Source organism: Schistosoma haematobium, chromosome 1, assembly GCF_000699445.3.
Source record: "Schistosoma haematobium chromosome 1, whole genome shotgun sequence".
Taxonomy (NCBI): domain Eukaryota; kingdom Metazoa; phylum Platyhelminthes; class Trematoda; order Strigeidida; family Schistosomatidae; genus Schistosoma; species Schistosoma haematobium.
In genome coordinates, this window is record NC_067196.1 from 41,623,468 (window position 1) to 41,640,659 (window position 17,192).

The 17,192-nt window shown below is 35.1% G+C and overlaps 1 protein-coding gene across 2 annotated transcripts in view; it reads right to left on the reverse strand.

Moving 5' to 3' along the window:
* Positions 1–7,891: 7,891 nt before the first annotated feature.
* The window catches only part of MS3_00009835 (uncharacterized protein), a 39,091-nt gene continuing 29,790 nt past the window's right edge, over positions 7,892–17,192 (reverse strand). For both annotated transcript variants that reach the window (XM_051218236.1, XM_051218237.1), the window contains exons 13-16: positions 16,833–17,007; positions 14,597–14,967; positions 13,590–13,651; positions 7,892–9,435 (exon numbers count right to left, since the gene is read on the reverse strand). In XM_051218236.1, the coding sequence (XP_051074080.1) occupies positions 9,364–9,435; positions 13,590–13,651; positions 14,597–14,967; positions 16,833–17,007 (680 nt within the window). In that variant the 3' untranslated portion in view covers positions 7,892–9,363. The remainder of the gene's footprint in view (positions 9,436–13,589; positions 13,652–14,596; positions 14,968–16,832; positions 17,008–17,192) is intronic.

Below are 17,192 nucleotides of genomic sequence, written 5' to 3' on the forward strand. Positions count from 1 at the left end.
ACGGACTAAAATCTCCCATTACTACGATATTTGTTTTACCTCTTTTCAAAAACGATATTTCAGTCTACCCACTAAAAGATTTATGGGTCCTAAATACTGGGTCTATAAGTTAGATAGAATCCATAGCGTATTTGATTATTCATTCACAATCTCCACAACCCCATACTGATAATTAACATGTGCTCACTAGTGACTAGCTTCGTGAGGGAATTCTCGGAGTTCTAGTGAGAAGTCGTGACCAGTGGAGCTAATCCGTGTCGGGTAGAGACAGGTATCTACCTCAGTACAATGGAAGGTGGTCGCGCAATTTCGTGGATTGGTTGATGTTAGACACTAACACCATTGGATGCCGGCTCAGTGGTCTAATGGTTAAGTGCTCAGGCGCGAAGCCAGTAGGTCCTGGGTCCGAATCCCACGGAGTGCGGGATCGTGGATGCGCACTGCTGAGTCCCATACTAGGACGAAACGGCCGTCCAGTGCTTCCAGGTTTCCAACGGTGGTCTAACATCAATTAATTCATGATCTCAACCAAAAACTTAACAATCTCCACAACCCCCATACTGATGATAACAATTTATTGACAAATGTTCGATTAAAGCAATTTATTATTTACGTCATTCCAAACAACATATTTTCTCAATGTTACCTTTCCTTTTGTATCAACCTAATCATTATAAATTTTAATATTAAGCAGTATACTATAGAGTTAAACAACTACACTTTCATAGAATTATTCGTTACCCAAGTTTGTAATTAAAAATTTGGAACAAGTAGAACACGAAGACTATCGTATATGGATATACTTGAATATTGCAAAAGTTTAGACAACGAAGTGGCCAGCCTAAAATATCCTAGATCCATTCAAACGAATTTTCTGACAAATTATTGCACAACTTTTAAATTACTCGATCAACTACAGCTACTAGAAATAAATACTTCATTTCATATTCATTCGCATGAACGCAATACACTTTCTCTAGAAATCCTAAACTAGTCAAGAAGCGTCATCCTTATAAGGAAAGCAGTAAACTAGCTTTTACCGATGCAAGATGTATTTGGTCGATTGATTAAAATCTGAGACATAATATGAGAAATCCGAATCTTTCTACACTTAATACAAAGTAACTGGATTTCGCTTAGTTAATACCACGTTAGGCTCAATATATTTTATTAAGAAAATCTTATTCGACTATGATAAAGTGAAGTGAGATTTCAATGCCCATACTGAAGGCAACAATTTTTAACATTTACTATTTATGTGACTTGAAACTTACGATTATACGTCGAGAAAACTGTATGGGTCTGTACTTCTTTTTACAACACCTTAACTAAACAAGAATACTAGATTATGTTGTGTAGTTGATTGTTATTGAGTAACAAGGCATTTTATTCTCACAACTACTTTACTTCACAAGCATATATTTTAAGCGTATGTAGTGGCTAATCTTGCAAATTATAATATTTGTATCACAGTTTCCATTCCTATAAATCCATATCGCCATTCATTTTTCAGTTAAGCAAGTACAGATAACGGTTATGTTGATATTTTAAGTTATAACATTAAAAATGAGTTACTCTATCCTCAAAATAAATCGAACATGTGAGTCTTTTCAGCTCATTAACGCAAATAATGAAGGTAAGCTTATACATAACTACAATGACAATGTTACATATTTCAAACAGTTATCCATCTTTACCATCAATATTTTAAGGATTGAGTTATTTTTAATGGCAACGGATGATAATCGCGCAATATAGAGATATAACTGAAGTTGATATATGGGCCACTGAATGTTAACTCAATGGGAAGCCTGATGGAGATAATCGCTACATGATGAAAAATTATGAATAAAGGTTAACTTAATAATATAAATGATTAATTTGTAAAGTCTCAATGACTAGAAAATTAAATTTCTAACGTTACGTGGCTTAGAGTAAGCCATTTCTTCAGGAAACAAAAATAAATCCTCTGAAGAAGTGGCTTACTCTGAGTCAAAAGACGCCAGAAATTTATTTTCTTCATTCATTGAGACTTTACTAATATATTATCTCCATTATTAACAATCTATCCAAAGCTTAATTCAAGTCAAACCTTGTTAATGACACTTACACAGGTTGACTTGTGTCCATGTCTCTGTTTGATGTAGATGAGAAATGGTGGTGTTAATGAACTAGAGCTTCTTAGTTGACTTTTTATATATTCTCTCAACTTGACATGTTCAGAACAACGGCATATCAAAAAGTAGAATATCAAATGTATTTAGAATACGTATATTTTGTACATAATGTTAAACAGGCGACAAGCAAAAAAATGTGGAGCGATTGTATTAAGTATCGGAGCTCCGTAATACGACTCAGAATAATGTGATTCAGTTTTTATACTATTTAAAATTACTGATGGATAGACGCAAACGTGCTATCATACATGCATGTATAAAACACAGTCAGGGCTACACGTAATTGACAAAAACATAATATGAATGACAGAATAATTGGAAAGATTAGAATAATGCATCCATTCAAAAGTTATAATAAATCACGTGTGTAACAATAGTAATGGCTACAGACTGGTTTCGATATACTTATTCAGCTCATCCAAGCTTGAAATCATGCAATATATAACGACCCTTAAACTAACAACACAAGCATTGAAATGCATCTTCCTGTTTTGATTTGTTTTTAATTAAGTGTTTATGTTTGTACATCGGATAGTATACTCATCGACTTATGTAAAAAGTTGATATTTTGCAATGCTTAATATTAAAAACATTCAGGAGGAAAGACAAACGAGTTTGATACATATATTCACTCTTCGCTATTGTTTGGCGAAAAATGCTTTTGAGATTCATTCATCAGAAATATCATTTGAAACAAAATGCTGTACTTGCGGAATTGGTGTAAAAAGCTAACTGATGAAGATGAATGACGAGTAACCATTGTTAAAAATAGTTTACTTATACATACCTTTACATAAAGACAAGTTAAATGTAAATTTTGAAAATCGCACATGTTGTGCTGAGAATTTCTTACTGCAGTCATTAAATATACGTTACTGCATAAGGTGAATATTATTATTACCATTATTATTGTCATTAGATACACATCATTAAGTGATAACAAGGCAAATAATTATCTCAAAAGGCAAGAAGAAAAAAATAGTCTGAATTGTTATTTATCTGGCAAATATAGCTCATGATAATCTGAACAAAGTAATTAATCTTCCAATTGATTTCAACAACACAAAATTAAAAAAAACCTATTTCGATAATATTGATCGAGTACGGCTGGGAGTTGAATTTAAGACGCGAATTTCATCCTAGTTAGCTGAATGTACCTGTATTGGAGCATGATTGTTTGAGCAGGGACACAAATAAAGCACACTTTGTTTTGCACTTTGATAGTATTATCCACTGAGCTACTGAGTTCAAATGGCTTATGTGACCGGTACGAACTTAGTTTTAAAAAATCAATAACAGGACAATTCAAACCACTACATATTAAGTATTTTAGTAAGAATAATTAAAGAATAATCAAACGTTCGAAAAAAAATGGAACATTTAAAGTGTTCTAGACAACTTACCGATGTAATCATATTTCATCCTCCATCAAAACAAACGGACCTTATTACATGCAAATGCAACTAAGAAGTTACACAAAACTCTATTTTATTTGAGTCTATTGTTAGGTTAAAGGAATTATTTATCAATGACATGAAGAAAGAATGATAAGTCATTACATTAGGTTAATTTCAAGAGTATATCTACATATATTTTGAAGTATATTGGTGACTTTCAGTATAATTTTTAATCTTAAGTGAAATTATTTCGAGTCGTCCGCTGCCAACAAACTGTAGCAAACAACACAAAACAGATTCAATTGTTAGGAAAATATCTAGTTGTTAAGCTGTAAGAAGCGTTATGAATAATGTTATGCCCCGATAGGAATAACTAGTGGTAATTTTTGGGATCCATTTGTGGACCAATACTATACGTACATTTTACCGTATAATTGTTAATTAACTAAACTATTCTTATCGATTAAATGTTAAATATTTCTATGGCAGTCGATTGACGAAATCATCGATTAAATGTTTAAAAATACTTCCATGGTAATATCGATTATATACATATAATTGATATATATACGTTTGAATTATGTTTGTGGATCGCTCGTTTCTGGCTGTTTGCAGAATATACTTTCCCATTCCAAGCTTGGACTTCTCCCTCTAGTTAGCGGGGCTGGGATGCATCAAATAGCTAGCTTACTGGTCTTTGGTCACTGAGTCTGCTCTCGTTCGCAGATTAAGTGAACTCGTGATAGCTTCAAACCTAGCAAATAAACAATTGTGAATTTGAATAAGAAAAATAGAATTCAGAAAAGATTTTCTTTTCGACGAAATAATTTACTTAAGCTGTTCATTCGTATTTATACTTAGATGTCTATAAAAGGATAGAAAAGATTGCATCATAAATTGATTCGAGACTGTTATTATCAAATGAGGTTACACAATAATCAAGGGGTAAGGAAGGAATATAAGGATGAAAATAATTTATAGGTCAGATAATTGTCCCATTGACAGATAAGAAGAAAAACGACAAACATAAAGGTCATAATAATATAAACTGAATAATCAAACAAACTTGTATGAATTTATACGAATATTCGTCAAGATTAGAAAGAATAGTTTGACAGAAAACGGGCGCCGAGTAAAGAGAAGTCATTATATGTGAAAACTATATTTGAAATAATCTCAGCGATTGAAATTTAAATAATTCCAACGTTTCGTCCAGCTAACTTGTCTGGACTTCTTCAGGGTAATAATCAAAATCATCAAAGCTTTGACGGTAATTTTCACATATAAAAACTTGTATGAAGTAATAATAAATTATTGAAGTTTCAATAAATTTCACCCCCCCCCAATTCAACTTAGAAGCAATGTTTCATTTTGTTGATGTCCGATTGAAAAGGCCGGGTGGTTTTTACAGTGATGTCTACAGTTAAAGGGATTGGATCGAAGGGATGCTGAATCAATATTTTATTCACTGCTGGGGCACTAGCCATCCACGAGCTCAAGCCTGAACTTTGTGTGCAGAAACGATCCGTCCAACCTCTCATCTTTTCTTGGCCCTAATTCCCTTTATTGATATGTCCCGGGCTTTTCCTTTTTTTTCCTCATTTTTATTTGATTATTACTGACTTTTTAAATTATTGTTGAATCAGATTGCCAGGCGAAACGTTGGATTTCAAGTTCTTTCGCTCAGATTTTACAAATACATTCTTCCTGTTTGTTTTGTAATTTTAAACCCCAATAAGTTATTATTATTACTTCATACAAGTTTGTTTGATTATTCAGTTTATATTATTATGACCTTTATGTTTGTCGTTTTTCTTCTTATCTGTCAATGGGACAATTATCTGACCTATAAATTATTTTCATCCTTATATTCCTTCCTTACCCCTTGATTATTGTGTAACCTCATTTGATAATAACAGTCTCGAATCAATTTATGATGCAATCTTTTCTATCCTTTTATAGACATCTAAGTATAAATACGAATGAACAGCTTAAGTAAGTGATTTCGTCGAAAAGAAAATTTTCTTCGCTGAATTCTCTTTTTCTTATTCACTGACCCAATAGGAATTCGGCTTTCACCATGAAGCGTCATAATTCTTCTTCTCTGTAGTGTGGTCGGTGAGATCCATGTAGCCTTGTGTATACGTTTGTGTGGAAATATTGTGCCTCCTATGACTAATTTGTGTGCATTCAACAAATTAGTCATAGGAGGCACAATATTTCCACACAAACGTATACACAAGGCTACATGGATCTCACCGACCACACTACAGAGAACCAGATAGACCATATTTGCATTAAAAAAAATTCCGAAGGACAATGGAAGATGTGAGAACCAGGAGAGGAGCTGACGTAGCTTCAGATTACCACCTAGTTGTAGCCAATTTAAAACTGAAGCTAAAAAAGAACTGGACAAGTGGACAAACAGCAATACAAAGGTTCAATACAGCCTTCCTTCGAGATACTGACAAACTCAATGAATTCAAGATAGCTCTCAACAACAGATTCCAAGCCTTTCAAGATCTACTGAAGGAAGAAGAAACTACCATGGAGGACAACTGGAAAGGCATCAAAGAAACATTGACTTCAACGTGTCAAGAGGTTCTGGGCCTAAAGAAACACCATCATAAGGAATGGATCTCTATAGAAACACTGGACAAGACCAAAGAAAGGAAGAACAAGAAGACAGCAATTAACAACAGCCGAACACGAGCAGAGAAAGTCCAAGCACAAGCTGAATACATAGAAGCAAACAAGCAAGTGAAGAGGAGCATTAGAGCCGACAGGAAGAAATACGTGGAAGAATTAGCAACGACGGCAGAAAAAGCTGCTAGAGAAGGAAATATGAAACAGCTTCACAATACAACGAAGAAACTAGCAGGGAAATACAGTAAACCAGAGAGGCCGGTCAAAGACAAAGAAGGCAAGCCAATCACTGAAATTCAACAACAGCGAAACAGATGGGTAGAATACTTCGAGGAACTCCTGAATAGGCCGGCTCCAATGAATCCACCGAACATCGAAGCAGCACACACAGATCTTCCTATAGATGTCAACCCACCAACGACGGAAGAAATTAGAATGGCCGTCAGACAAATCAAGAACGGGAAAGCAGCAGGACCCGACAACATACCAGCTGAAGCACTGAAATCAGACGTCGAAGTAACCACAAGCATGCTTTACCCTCTATTCAAAAAGATTTGGGAGGAGGAACAAGTGTCAATGGACTGGAAAGAAGGACACCTCATCAAGATTCCAAAGAAAGGAGATCTGAGCAAATGTGAAAACTACAGAGGCATTACACTACTGTCAATACCAGGGAAAGTCTTCAACAGGGTGTTGCTGAACCGGATGAAGGATGCAGTAGATGCCCAACTTCGAGATCAACAAGCTGGATTCCGAAAGGATCGGTCGTGCACAGACCAAATTGCAACACTACGGATCATCGTCGAACAATCAGTTGAGTGGAACTCGTCACTATACATCAACTTCATTGATTATGAAAAGGCATTCGACAGTGTAGATAGGAGGACATTATGGAAACTTCTTCGACACTACGGAGTTCCTGAGAAGATTGTCAATATTATCCGGAACTCATACGACGGACTACAGTGCAAAGTAGTGCATGGAGGACAGCTGACAGATGCATTCCAAGTAAGGACCGGAGTCAGACAAGGCTGTTTACTCTCTCCATTCCTCTTTCTTCTGGTGGTCGACTGGATTATGAAGACCTCGACATCTGAAGGAAAACACGGAATACAATGGACAGCTCAGAACCAATTAGACGATCTGGACTTTGCAGATGACCTAGCCCTCCTATCACGTACACGTGAACAGATTCAGATAAAGACAGCCAATGTAGCAGCAGTCTCTGCATCAGTAGGCCTCAGCATACACAAAGGGAAAACCAAGGTCCTCAAATTCAAAGCGGAGAACAGCAATCCAATCACCCTTGATGGCGAAACTCTGGAAGATGTAGAATCCTTCACATATCTGGGAAGCATCGTCGATAGACATGGAGGTTCAGATGCAGACGTAAAGGCGAGGATTGGCAAAGCAAGGGTCGCATTCCTACAATTGAAGAACATATGGAACTCAAAACAACTTTCAACCAATATCAAAGTAAGAATCTTCAATACGAACGTCAAGACAGTTCTACTGTATGGAGCTGAAACTTGGAGAACTACAACAACCACAATCAAGAAAGTACAAGTATTTATAAATAGCTGTCTACGCAAGATACTCAACATCCATTGGCCGGATACCATCAGCAATAGCCTTCTGTGGGAGAGAACAAACCAACTACCAGCTGAAGAAGAAATTAGGAAAAGACGATGGAAATGGATAGGACATACATTACGCAAATCGTCAAGCTGCATCACGAGGCAAGCGCTAACTTGGAATCCTGAAGGGAAGCGAAAAAGAGGAAGGCCAAAGAACACATTACGTCGGATAATAGAAGCAGATATGAAAAGGATGAATTACAACTGGAAGGAGTTGGAAAGGATTGCCCAGGACAGGGTTGGATGGAGAATGCTGGTGAGCGACCTATGCTCCTTCACGAGGAGTAACAGGTGTAAGTAAGTAAGTAAGTGACGCAATAGATTATTTTAATTGTGAATTTGTAATTTTGATCCGATTCCAAACGACAAATACATAAAATGCAAATTTATAGAACTCCAGAAGTACGCAATGATCTATTCTTGGAAATAAAAAGCTTCCTTTTTTTAACAATCTTTGCGCTTAACCGAAGATCATTAAAGAATACACCTCAGTGATATTTACAATACTTTCTTCCTTTAAATTGACCATTGATGGAACAGTCCAAGACATTTACTGTATAATAATTCGATATTCTTTGTATAATAATCATATTTTGATCCAGTTAAGAATGTACAATCGACCAATAGTTACTTTAACTGGTCTAACCATAGTTGAGACACAATAATCTACAATTCTTTTATACGATAATAAAGACCCAAACAATGCTTTGAATAGAAGTATGGATGTTTGTAGACTTAAACAATGCATTGTGTTTATAATTTGTTTAAATTAAAATTTAATTAGTTCAAATGATAACACAATATTATTCATGCAACACTTGTGTATATCTTAGATTCAGTTTAACAATGCTATAAAAGTTACGCACATAAGCAACTAAGTAAACTGAAAATATTATAATCTATACCTCCAATAAAATAAGTCATAACATATAATATGTAATATAAAGCGTTATCATTATGGTATCTCTTAGTTTATATAATTTTTTTTAAGTGAATGAAAAAGTCGAAATAACAGTTAACTTTAATGAGATACATAGAACAGCGAAAAAAATAATTTATTTGCAATAAAATCTCTATATTCTTTATTCTTATAGTATGTATTTAATCTGAAAATGAGAAAAAAACGAATGTCAGGATCTAAGTAATATGAAAACTGATACCTCGAAATGTTTATCGGTTTTCTTCCAATAAACGAAACGAAGTCCAGACCAGAAAATGCATATATATATCATGAGTGTTCCTTGAACAACGTCAAGATGAGGGAAAATGACAGTCAATGAGATGAATAATCACTGGAGAAAATGAACTGACAGAGAAGACCAAATCAGTGTTAAAACATTATCGATTATCTCCGTTGCATTTGTTTCTTATGTATAAATATAAGTGTAAATAGACCTCAAGAAATGTTGAGAAGGAATTCAACACATACACACACAGATGTTTTCTTTCTTCTGACAAGACGAACAAACGAATGTTTTGGTTTGATCAGTGAATTAGTTATTTAAATCAAGGTATATATGTATGTGCAGGAGTTGATGAATGTGCAGCAAAATGTATACTTGATACAGGTGAATTCAACTGAAATTAAGAATAATCACAGCATTACCATCTATAAGTACTTTTTTAAATAAAATCAGTGAGACTATAAGTTATGGACGACCTTTGAGCGACGCTAGACTGACCTGGAGTGTCCACATGATGACTAGGACCAAATGTGGATTATAAACCTGTATGAGGAATTACAATTATGATTTACAATTGATGGTTAAGGTTAAGAATTAGATTTAGGGTTTTTATCACGAACTGATATCAGCTATAATGCCAAAACTCTTTTTAGCCAAATGGACGAGTAAATTTCGCGTCAAAATTCAAGATCTGTTAACTTATACCTGATTAGTTCGTCCACAGATTATAGTCTCACCATGAAATCATACTATAAAAAGAGAAAGAATTATAAATAATATAGCCAAGCTGTTAAGTAGATTGTTATAAGAACACTTTAACTATTACTAATAGTATTATAACTGTATTTTAGGCTGACTTATGCAATTACTGCTTACATCACTGACTGATCTTAATTAGGTAAATTGGAAACACGAAGGTACTGAACAACTTTTTCAGTCTCACAAGGGACAACCCAACAGCGCACATTCACAACCACAAAAGCGATGGAAGCCAATACCTTCAGGTGACACAGAGAGCTTGCTAAGTTTAAGTGCACAATCTTGATTTAAAGTATAACTCATTTGAAATGCGTCTATCTACAACTACTTCCCGCTATGATAAGTTAAAATCTTCAGCAATATGGTACAGTTTGAGTCATACATAGTTATTACTTTAGTCAGTCAGCCACAAGGTAGAACCTGCACGAATGTACATCAGATCGTTACCATACACCATTAACAGACCGAAATGAGATTGTGAGGTCAGATCCCAGTATAGTAGATTAGTAATTTTATCAGTGATAATAGGAAAAATTATGCATCGAAGATACGATTGTAGAAGACAATATAAATTAGTGAGATAAAAACAAAAAAAAGTTATGGGGATTTTAGAAGCTCAAAATTTGGAGAAAACAAGGAATGGATGCACATGCGCCATTGCAAACGATTTCGAGCCATGTTATTCAAAGTCTCTAACCATCGGTTACGAAAATCATGCGGACTCCAACTAGGTAGTCTTTACCTATTGACACGGCCAAGTCCAATTGTCAGTGACTTTATGGGCTGATACCATGTTTTGACTTGGCCACCCATAGATTTCTTCAAGCCTGCTTCCGTACCAGAAAACATTGCGCGTCGAGGTAAGATATGGCTGGACATATGTAAAACATGTCCCAACCACCTTAGTTGATGAAAATTTGCTACATTATCAATCGACTTCCCATCCTTACCTAATACGTTATTCCTGACCCAGGGGTTGCTTACTCCATGGTCCAAAAATACGCGACCAATGCCTCATAGACACCAAAGATCGAATACCAGTAATCTACGAATATCCTCCACTCTTAATGGCCATGTTTCAAATCAATAAAGTAGAACGGAGAGAACTGCTACGCAGTAAATTCACCCTTTGTTTAAGAGCCTTCTGAATCCATGCCGAGGTTTCGTCAGACACTAGACCATCACTACTGATCAGACTCACAAGATAAGTGAAGCGGTCGATACATTTAACTACTTCACTTCCTATCATTAATTCATCGATGACGCAAGCCATCCCTGAAGCAACGTTTCGCATTCAGAGAGAGAGAACCGCATCCCAAACATGCTCAGGTTGGTCAGAAGACTCCATTGTGTCAGAGTCGTTACCAAACAGAACTATATCATCTGAGTATTCTGAGTTAACAAGTGAATCTCCTGGTAGAAGATTAACCCTTGAAAAGACGGACGATAAAAATATTATCTTCGAAAGCATGTTTATGACAAAGTTAAATAAAAATGGAGAAAGAGGAAAACCTTGACGAACACCGCTTGAAGTAACCAATTCCGATGTCAGTTCGCTATAAGTTCTGACAGACGCTGCTATAGAACTCCACGGTCAATGGAGTCGAACGCTTTCTAAAGGTCGAGGAACACAACTACAGTAGGACGTCGAAAAATATGTCAATGTTCCAGAATCTGTTAAGGAGTGAATATTTGGTCTATGCATCCACGTTCAGATCTGAAACCAGGCTAGATTTCTCGGATTCGCTCTTCAAGAGCTCTAGTTAAACATCAGAGTATTATTGAGGCTAATATTTTAGACACTATATTAGTCAAACTGATTACTCTGTGATTTTTGTCCTTTTTTAAAAATTGGAACCATTAGCGATCGAGATCAGTCAGATAAGATTACATGCAGTCCCCAGATTTCACCTAAAATTTCAATTATTCTAAGTGCTAAAACTTGACTACCATTCTTAAAAATCTCAAGGTTTGACACGCCAAGCCCTGCTGCTCTTCCTCGCTTTAAATTGCTTATAGCCTTTTCAAACTCTAAGTGCTAGATGACTTGTATCAGTTAGCTTGGAAATAGTGGGTAGCTGAAGTTTGGATGAAGGCTAGTTGAACTGTTCACTAAGTTGTTCTGCGCATTTGTCAAATCCCTGGACAACAGTCCATTCGTTTTCTGAGATAGTCTCACTGACAGCTGGATTTTTAATATCCGTTTCCTTGATAAATTTAAACAGTTATCTACTTTTAACTAACACCACTGCCTTTTCCATCTCTTCCGATTTCTCTACCCACAACTGTTCAGGATCACTGTGTAGGCTTTTGACCAACCTATGTTTAGGCTGACTACGTTCCACATCGTGTTCTGAGCCAGACGGACTAAGTTCCAAAGCATCTATCAGTTCTGTAGGCGCTGCTGAAATCGACTGATCTTTCCTAACCTTTTGGTTTAAGCTACTAGATATCACTGCTGTTTCCATAACTCTTTGGATATCATGCTAAGCTTCTTCGGGGTGGATATCATTTTCGCGATTGACTAGCTCCTTCTCTAGTTGTCCCTGAAATATGTTCCTAACTTTATCATTATTAAGTTGGACTCTAAGGGGTTTTCTTACAATGGCTCTTCTACAACCGGTAAGACGCAGACAAATACGTGCTCGAACTAGCGCATGATCCGAGTCAAAATATGTGATCCAAAATAAGCAAGAGTCTACGATCCAGTCCCTCCAACGATGAATATGTGCAATGTGACCTATTACATTGTGGAAGTCGCAACGTCAGATGATGTTTATCATTATTTTTGCCAGAAATAGGTGGTTATCCGAGCATAGTTTCAACAGACGGTCGCTATTATCTGTTCGCTGAGCCGCAACACCATAAGACCCACCTGTGTCTTTAGGTTTGGTTTAATTTACCCAATCGAGGATTAAAATCACCTCCAACTATTACATCAGAGAGTTTAACTTTTTAAAACAAGGTTCGAACATTACAAGCTCCAACATGCAGTTCAGAGCGTGGTTTTAGGAGACCAGGAATAACATTTCGTGAACTCAAATCATTAGCATCGGTGGTGCGTGGTGATAAAAATAAATGAGAAGGGTCAGTCATGAAGATGGAAGAATTATTAAGAGGTGAGAGAGGAATCCGATCATTAACAAAATGATCAAGGGTGCTGATAGAGGTATGAGGGCGGATATCACTTCCAAGCTGTCCAGACCATGGAAGGATACTTCTCGAGAGACCTGAAAAAGAAGACGAATTAATGGTGGTCTTAGAGACCTGGAAGCGTGACCGCAAATCCCAAGGGATAACTGCTTGAGGTCAGTCGCGCACGACCTTCTTGTGGGAAGTTTTTGATGAATTAGCTCCGCACATGTCCTACCACCACGTCAAGGTAGCAGCTAGGGTGGGCAATTATTTATGGTAAAAATCTAAATCATCATCTGGTAGCTGTTTTTATGTATGTAGTGCTTATTTCTTTGCTCCCCTAGTAATCGCTGCTTGTAATTTTCTACTCAAATTGTAATTAAAATGTATGAGAATGTAAGCTAATGATAACATTTCACTATATTTGGAAGTTATGAATTAGTCTATCCAAGTTTACTGTTAAAGGTGTAAAATAGATTAACGTGGCTTAGTTTGATGACTTAACCCCGGGTAGTTAACGAAGTACATTTCTTAATGATGATCTGGCGCTCCGAGTGAAACGATTATATATATATATATATATATATATATATATATATATATATATATATATATATATATATATATATATATATATATATATTGGGAACTTACCTTTGTTGTGTGAGGTTTAATTTGTGGAGTTTGAAATGATTCGTCAGATATGTCCGAAATGTCTATTTAAGGAAATATTGAGAACACGTTATCCAAATTATTTTTCAAATCAAAATCATATATATATATATATATATATATATATATATATATATATATATATATATAACTCTACCAACTTTAAAAAACATGACAATCATCTGACTACTTATATAACAATTTAAAATATGCAGATGACGTAGTTCTGTTTGGCAATGCATCATTTTAAGATAACCTTGAGCAACATAACAAACATGTTTAGGATGCGTTCTCCTTCCTATCAAACTGAAATTTTCTCAAATGATATTCTCTATCCTCTAATTTGTTTTTTTTCTAAGATTGACAGTACTACTGCTTTTAATACTATTAAAAGCATTTTGATGGTTTATTACTTCCCGTTGTATTGTAGTGTTGCGACAAATTCAAACTGATGCAGGTTTACACTGAGTTCTATTTCGCTTCCAACTGACTGAGATCAGGTTTTCAAGTGACTGTGATAATATTCAGAAAGACATTCTCAGGATTCTTAATAGATCACTAAATCCTTAAGTTATTCGTTTATTTTCTGAGTTCATATTGATGCTATCGATTCAAGAGGAATTCTACAAACACACACCCTTAGGAATTTAAATTGAGGTAATCAAAATGTAATACAATAGAACCGATGAGTTGGAAATCCTTCCCATAGAAGTAATCATAGTCTCGAGTTAAACTAAGTCCAAATAGGTAACCACATTGAAATCATGTCAATAACAAAATTGAGATGGCCATACTGAATCGAGTTTATTTAGTTTTCATTAATGAATTCAAACATTTTTATGACTTATAAGCACAAATATCTTCAAAATTGAACCAAAAATGTAACATATTGAACAGTGGATTGTATGATTATATACTTTCAAAAAGACTACCCATAGTAATTCATAAGAATGTCAAGCGAATCAGGTTACAAAAGCTCGACATCTTACCTGGCATAGAAAATGAATGTTTATTAAATCGGTATTTTGGTCTTCGTTTGAAGATTGGTCTACGAAACTTTGTAGATGGGTTGGAATACTTGCTAAATGAGTTTGCGTCGTGGAAACGATCGGATATGACTGATGAGTTACAAGCTTTATAAGTATGCACTGTAGTTGGCGAAGTAGGAGGCGAGTAGTGAGAGTTATATTCACATTGATCAGCAGCTAACGCTTTTTTACTAGAATCCATCGCCCATCGAAACATATTTATCCCAACCAAAAAACAACATAGTAGAATAGGACCAATTATGGCACCTTCAGGACCTTGACAGTATATTCCACCAGCAATCGCCAAACCGGTAAAATAAGGATGACCCGCTCTGAAAAAAGCGCAAAATATATAATTATCATATTCGAATGGTTGTGAGTGGTTTCACCATACACCACCATGGATTTAGATGATTGATGGAAATGTTCGTCAGAGCACCAACCTTATACTATTTCTTGTTAATTTATGACAGTAGTCATATAATCGGATTTTAAAATGAATAAAATGGTTCAATAAAGAGTATTAGCTTACACTCATCTACCAGGGCTTATGAGATCTAGTAAGAGCCACAACCCGTCTTACGTTATATGAGACTCATACACTAGAGAGCAAACATATACAAGGTAGATGATTTATGTTAAGCTCAATTATCAGTCTTTAAGTAAACGTATAGATAAAGTATTCAAGTTCTAAGTTAAAACTATTATTTATTACAAGTGTACGGTACACAAGAGAAATTATTCTAAAAACTAAATCCTTATTACATTTCAACAAACGGCACAGAAATCCAGTGCAAACTAGGGATTAAATGCATTAAACAGAACAAAATAACAATCTGGTGTCGAATTTTTTGAAAGATTTGATAAGTTCTAATGAGAATCCTTATTGATAAAATCTAACCACTTTATGATTAAGACAGGTGCTACTTATGGTAAAAGATAATGGCCACGCAGTGCAGTGGATTGACTGATTTCAGAAAAATGGACACCATTAAACAACAGGCTGATGATATCGCGCTTGCTGTATGGCGTGGATTCGATCGTTGATAGAGTCGTGAGGTTGGACTACTGATGTGTCCTATAGTGGGACAAACAGCCGTATAATCCCCGATGGTTTACGACAGTTGCCTAGGTCAACTCAGTCCTCAACTTGAACGATTTCCAAACTGAATAATCTTCACAAATCTCGCATTGTAATAAAAGATTGGTGACTAAGTAGTAAACATCAGCACACAAAATGTCTTAAAAAACATAGAGCTCACTAAACTTTTCGTTTGGGAATTTCTTTTGTGCTTTACATAGAACACAAAACTGTGGGACAAATAGGTATTTAAGAAAAAACACCTTGGAAAACTTGAATTTTTAAAAGTATGGATTTTGACTCTTACAAGTGCTGTGTGTCACAAATATCTATCACCAAACATATCTGTAGAAAAGAGCTGTCATGAAAAAGACAGATAAAGAATTGATAAGAGGAATTATTTTTGGTCACAGAATCTGCAATATCTGAGTCTGTAAGATAAGACAACCAAATGACATAACTCCTTCTGGTTAGTCGTCGGATTCAATTAACGCCTCATTATAAACTGTGCCAACTAGCCACAACACTTTGCACAGAAAAGTGTTTTAGTTCCCGAAAGTACGACCAGAACGTACTGTAGTATATTTTTTATCGATAATTTAGATTTTTCGAATACCAATCATAAAAGCAATAACCATATAAAATTGCATATTTAATATCTGGTGCTAAAAACTGAACTATATAATTGTAAATAGTATATTCGTCATTAATCCAACATCTCTGGCAGCGACAAATAAATTATTCAGTATTTATCAGTCTTCCTCACTTTTGGAGCCTAAGATAGTGAACAAATGGGAACGGTGGTGTTCATAATATAACATTATGAGGAGAGCGAAATCCTAACATACACATAAATAGTCTAAAGAAATGCACTTTAATTTCTTACCCGATCAATAATACAAATAATACAGCATAGAAATACATTTACGAAAATTACACTGAAAATCTGCAATTATTTACTTCACTCAATTGTAGCTGAATGGGGTTCAAGAAACTAATAATATTGACAACGGAACCTCGATTGAATAAACACTTTGTTCTCAAGACTAAACGCAGTTTCATTTCAAACAAAATAATTATTTACTAATAATAAATAACAGAAATAAATTTTGTTACCCTTTAATTTCTCTATAAACTGAAATATCAACGACATATGTTGGCAACAAATGGAAAAGTATGAGAAGACCAGCTTGAGATAATGACTGACGAATTATAATAATCTCAATTACACCCGGTAGAACAGCCCAATATGTGCCTATAATTGGGACAGCGCCTAATATAGCAGCAAATACTGAAAATAGAATTAAGTCGAAAATAAGTATAATACAATATAAATTAAATCATGAAATAAACTCCTTTCAAATTAAGGAAATTAATTCATAGTTTAAAAGACATAAATAATAAATTCTTAAGTGCCAGAAACCTGTATACCCAATTGTTTAAATATGTTGACAAATAAAAACTAGACAAACTGAT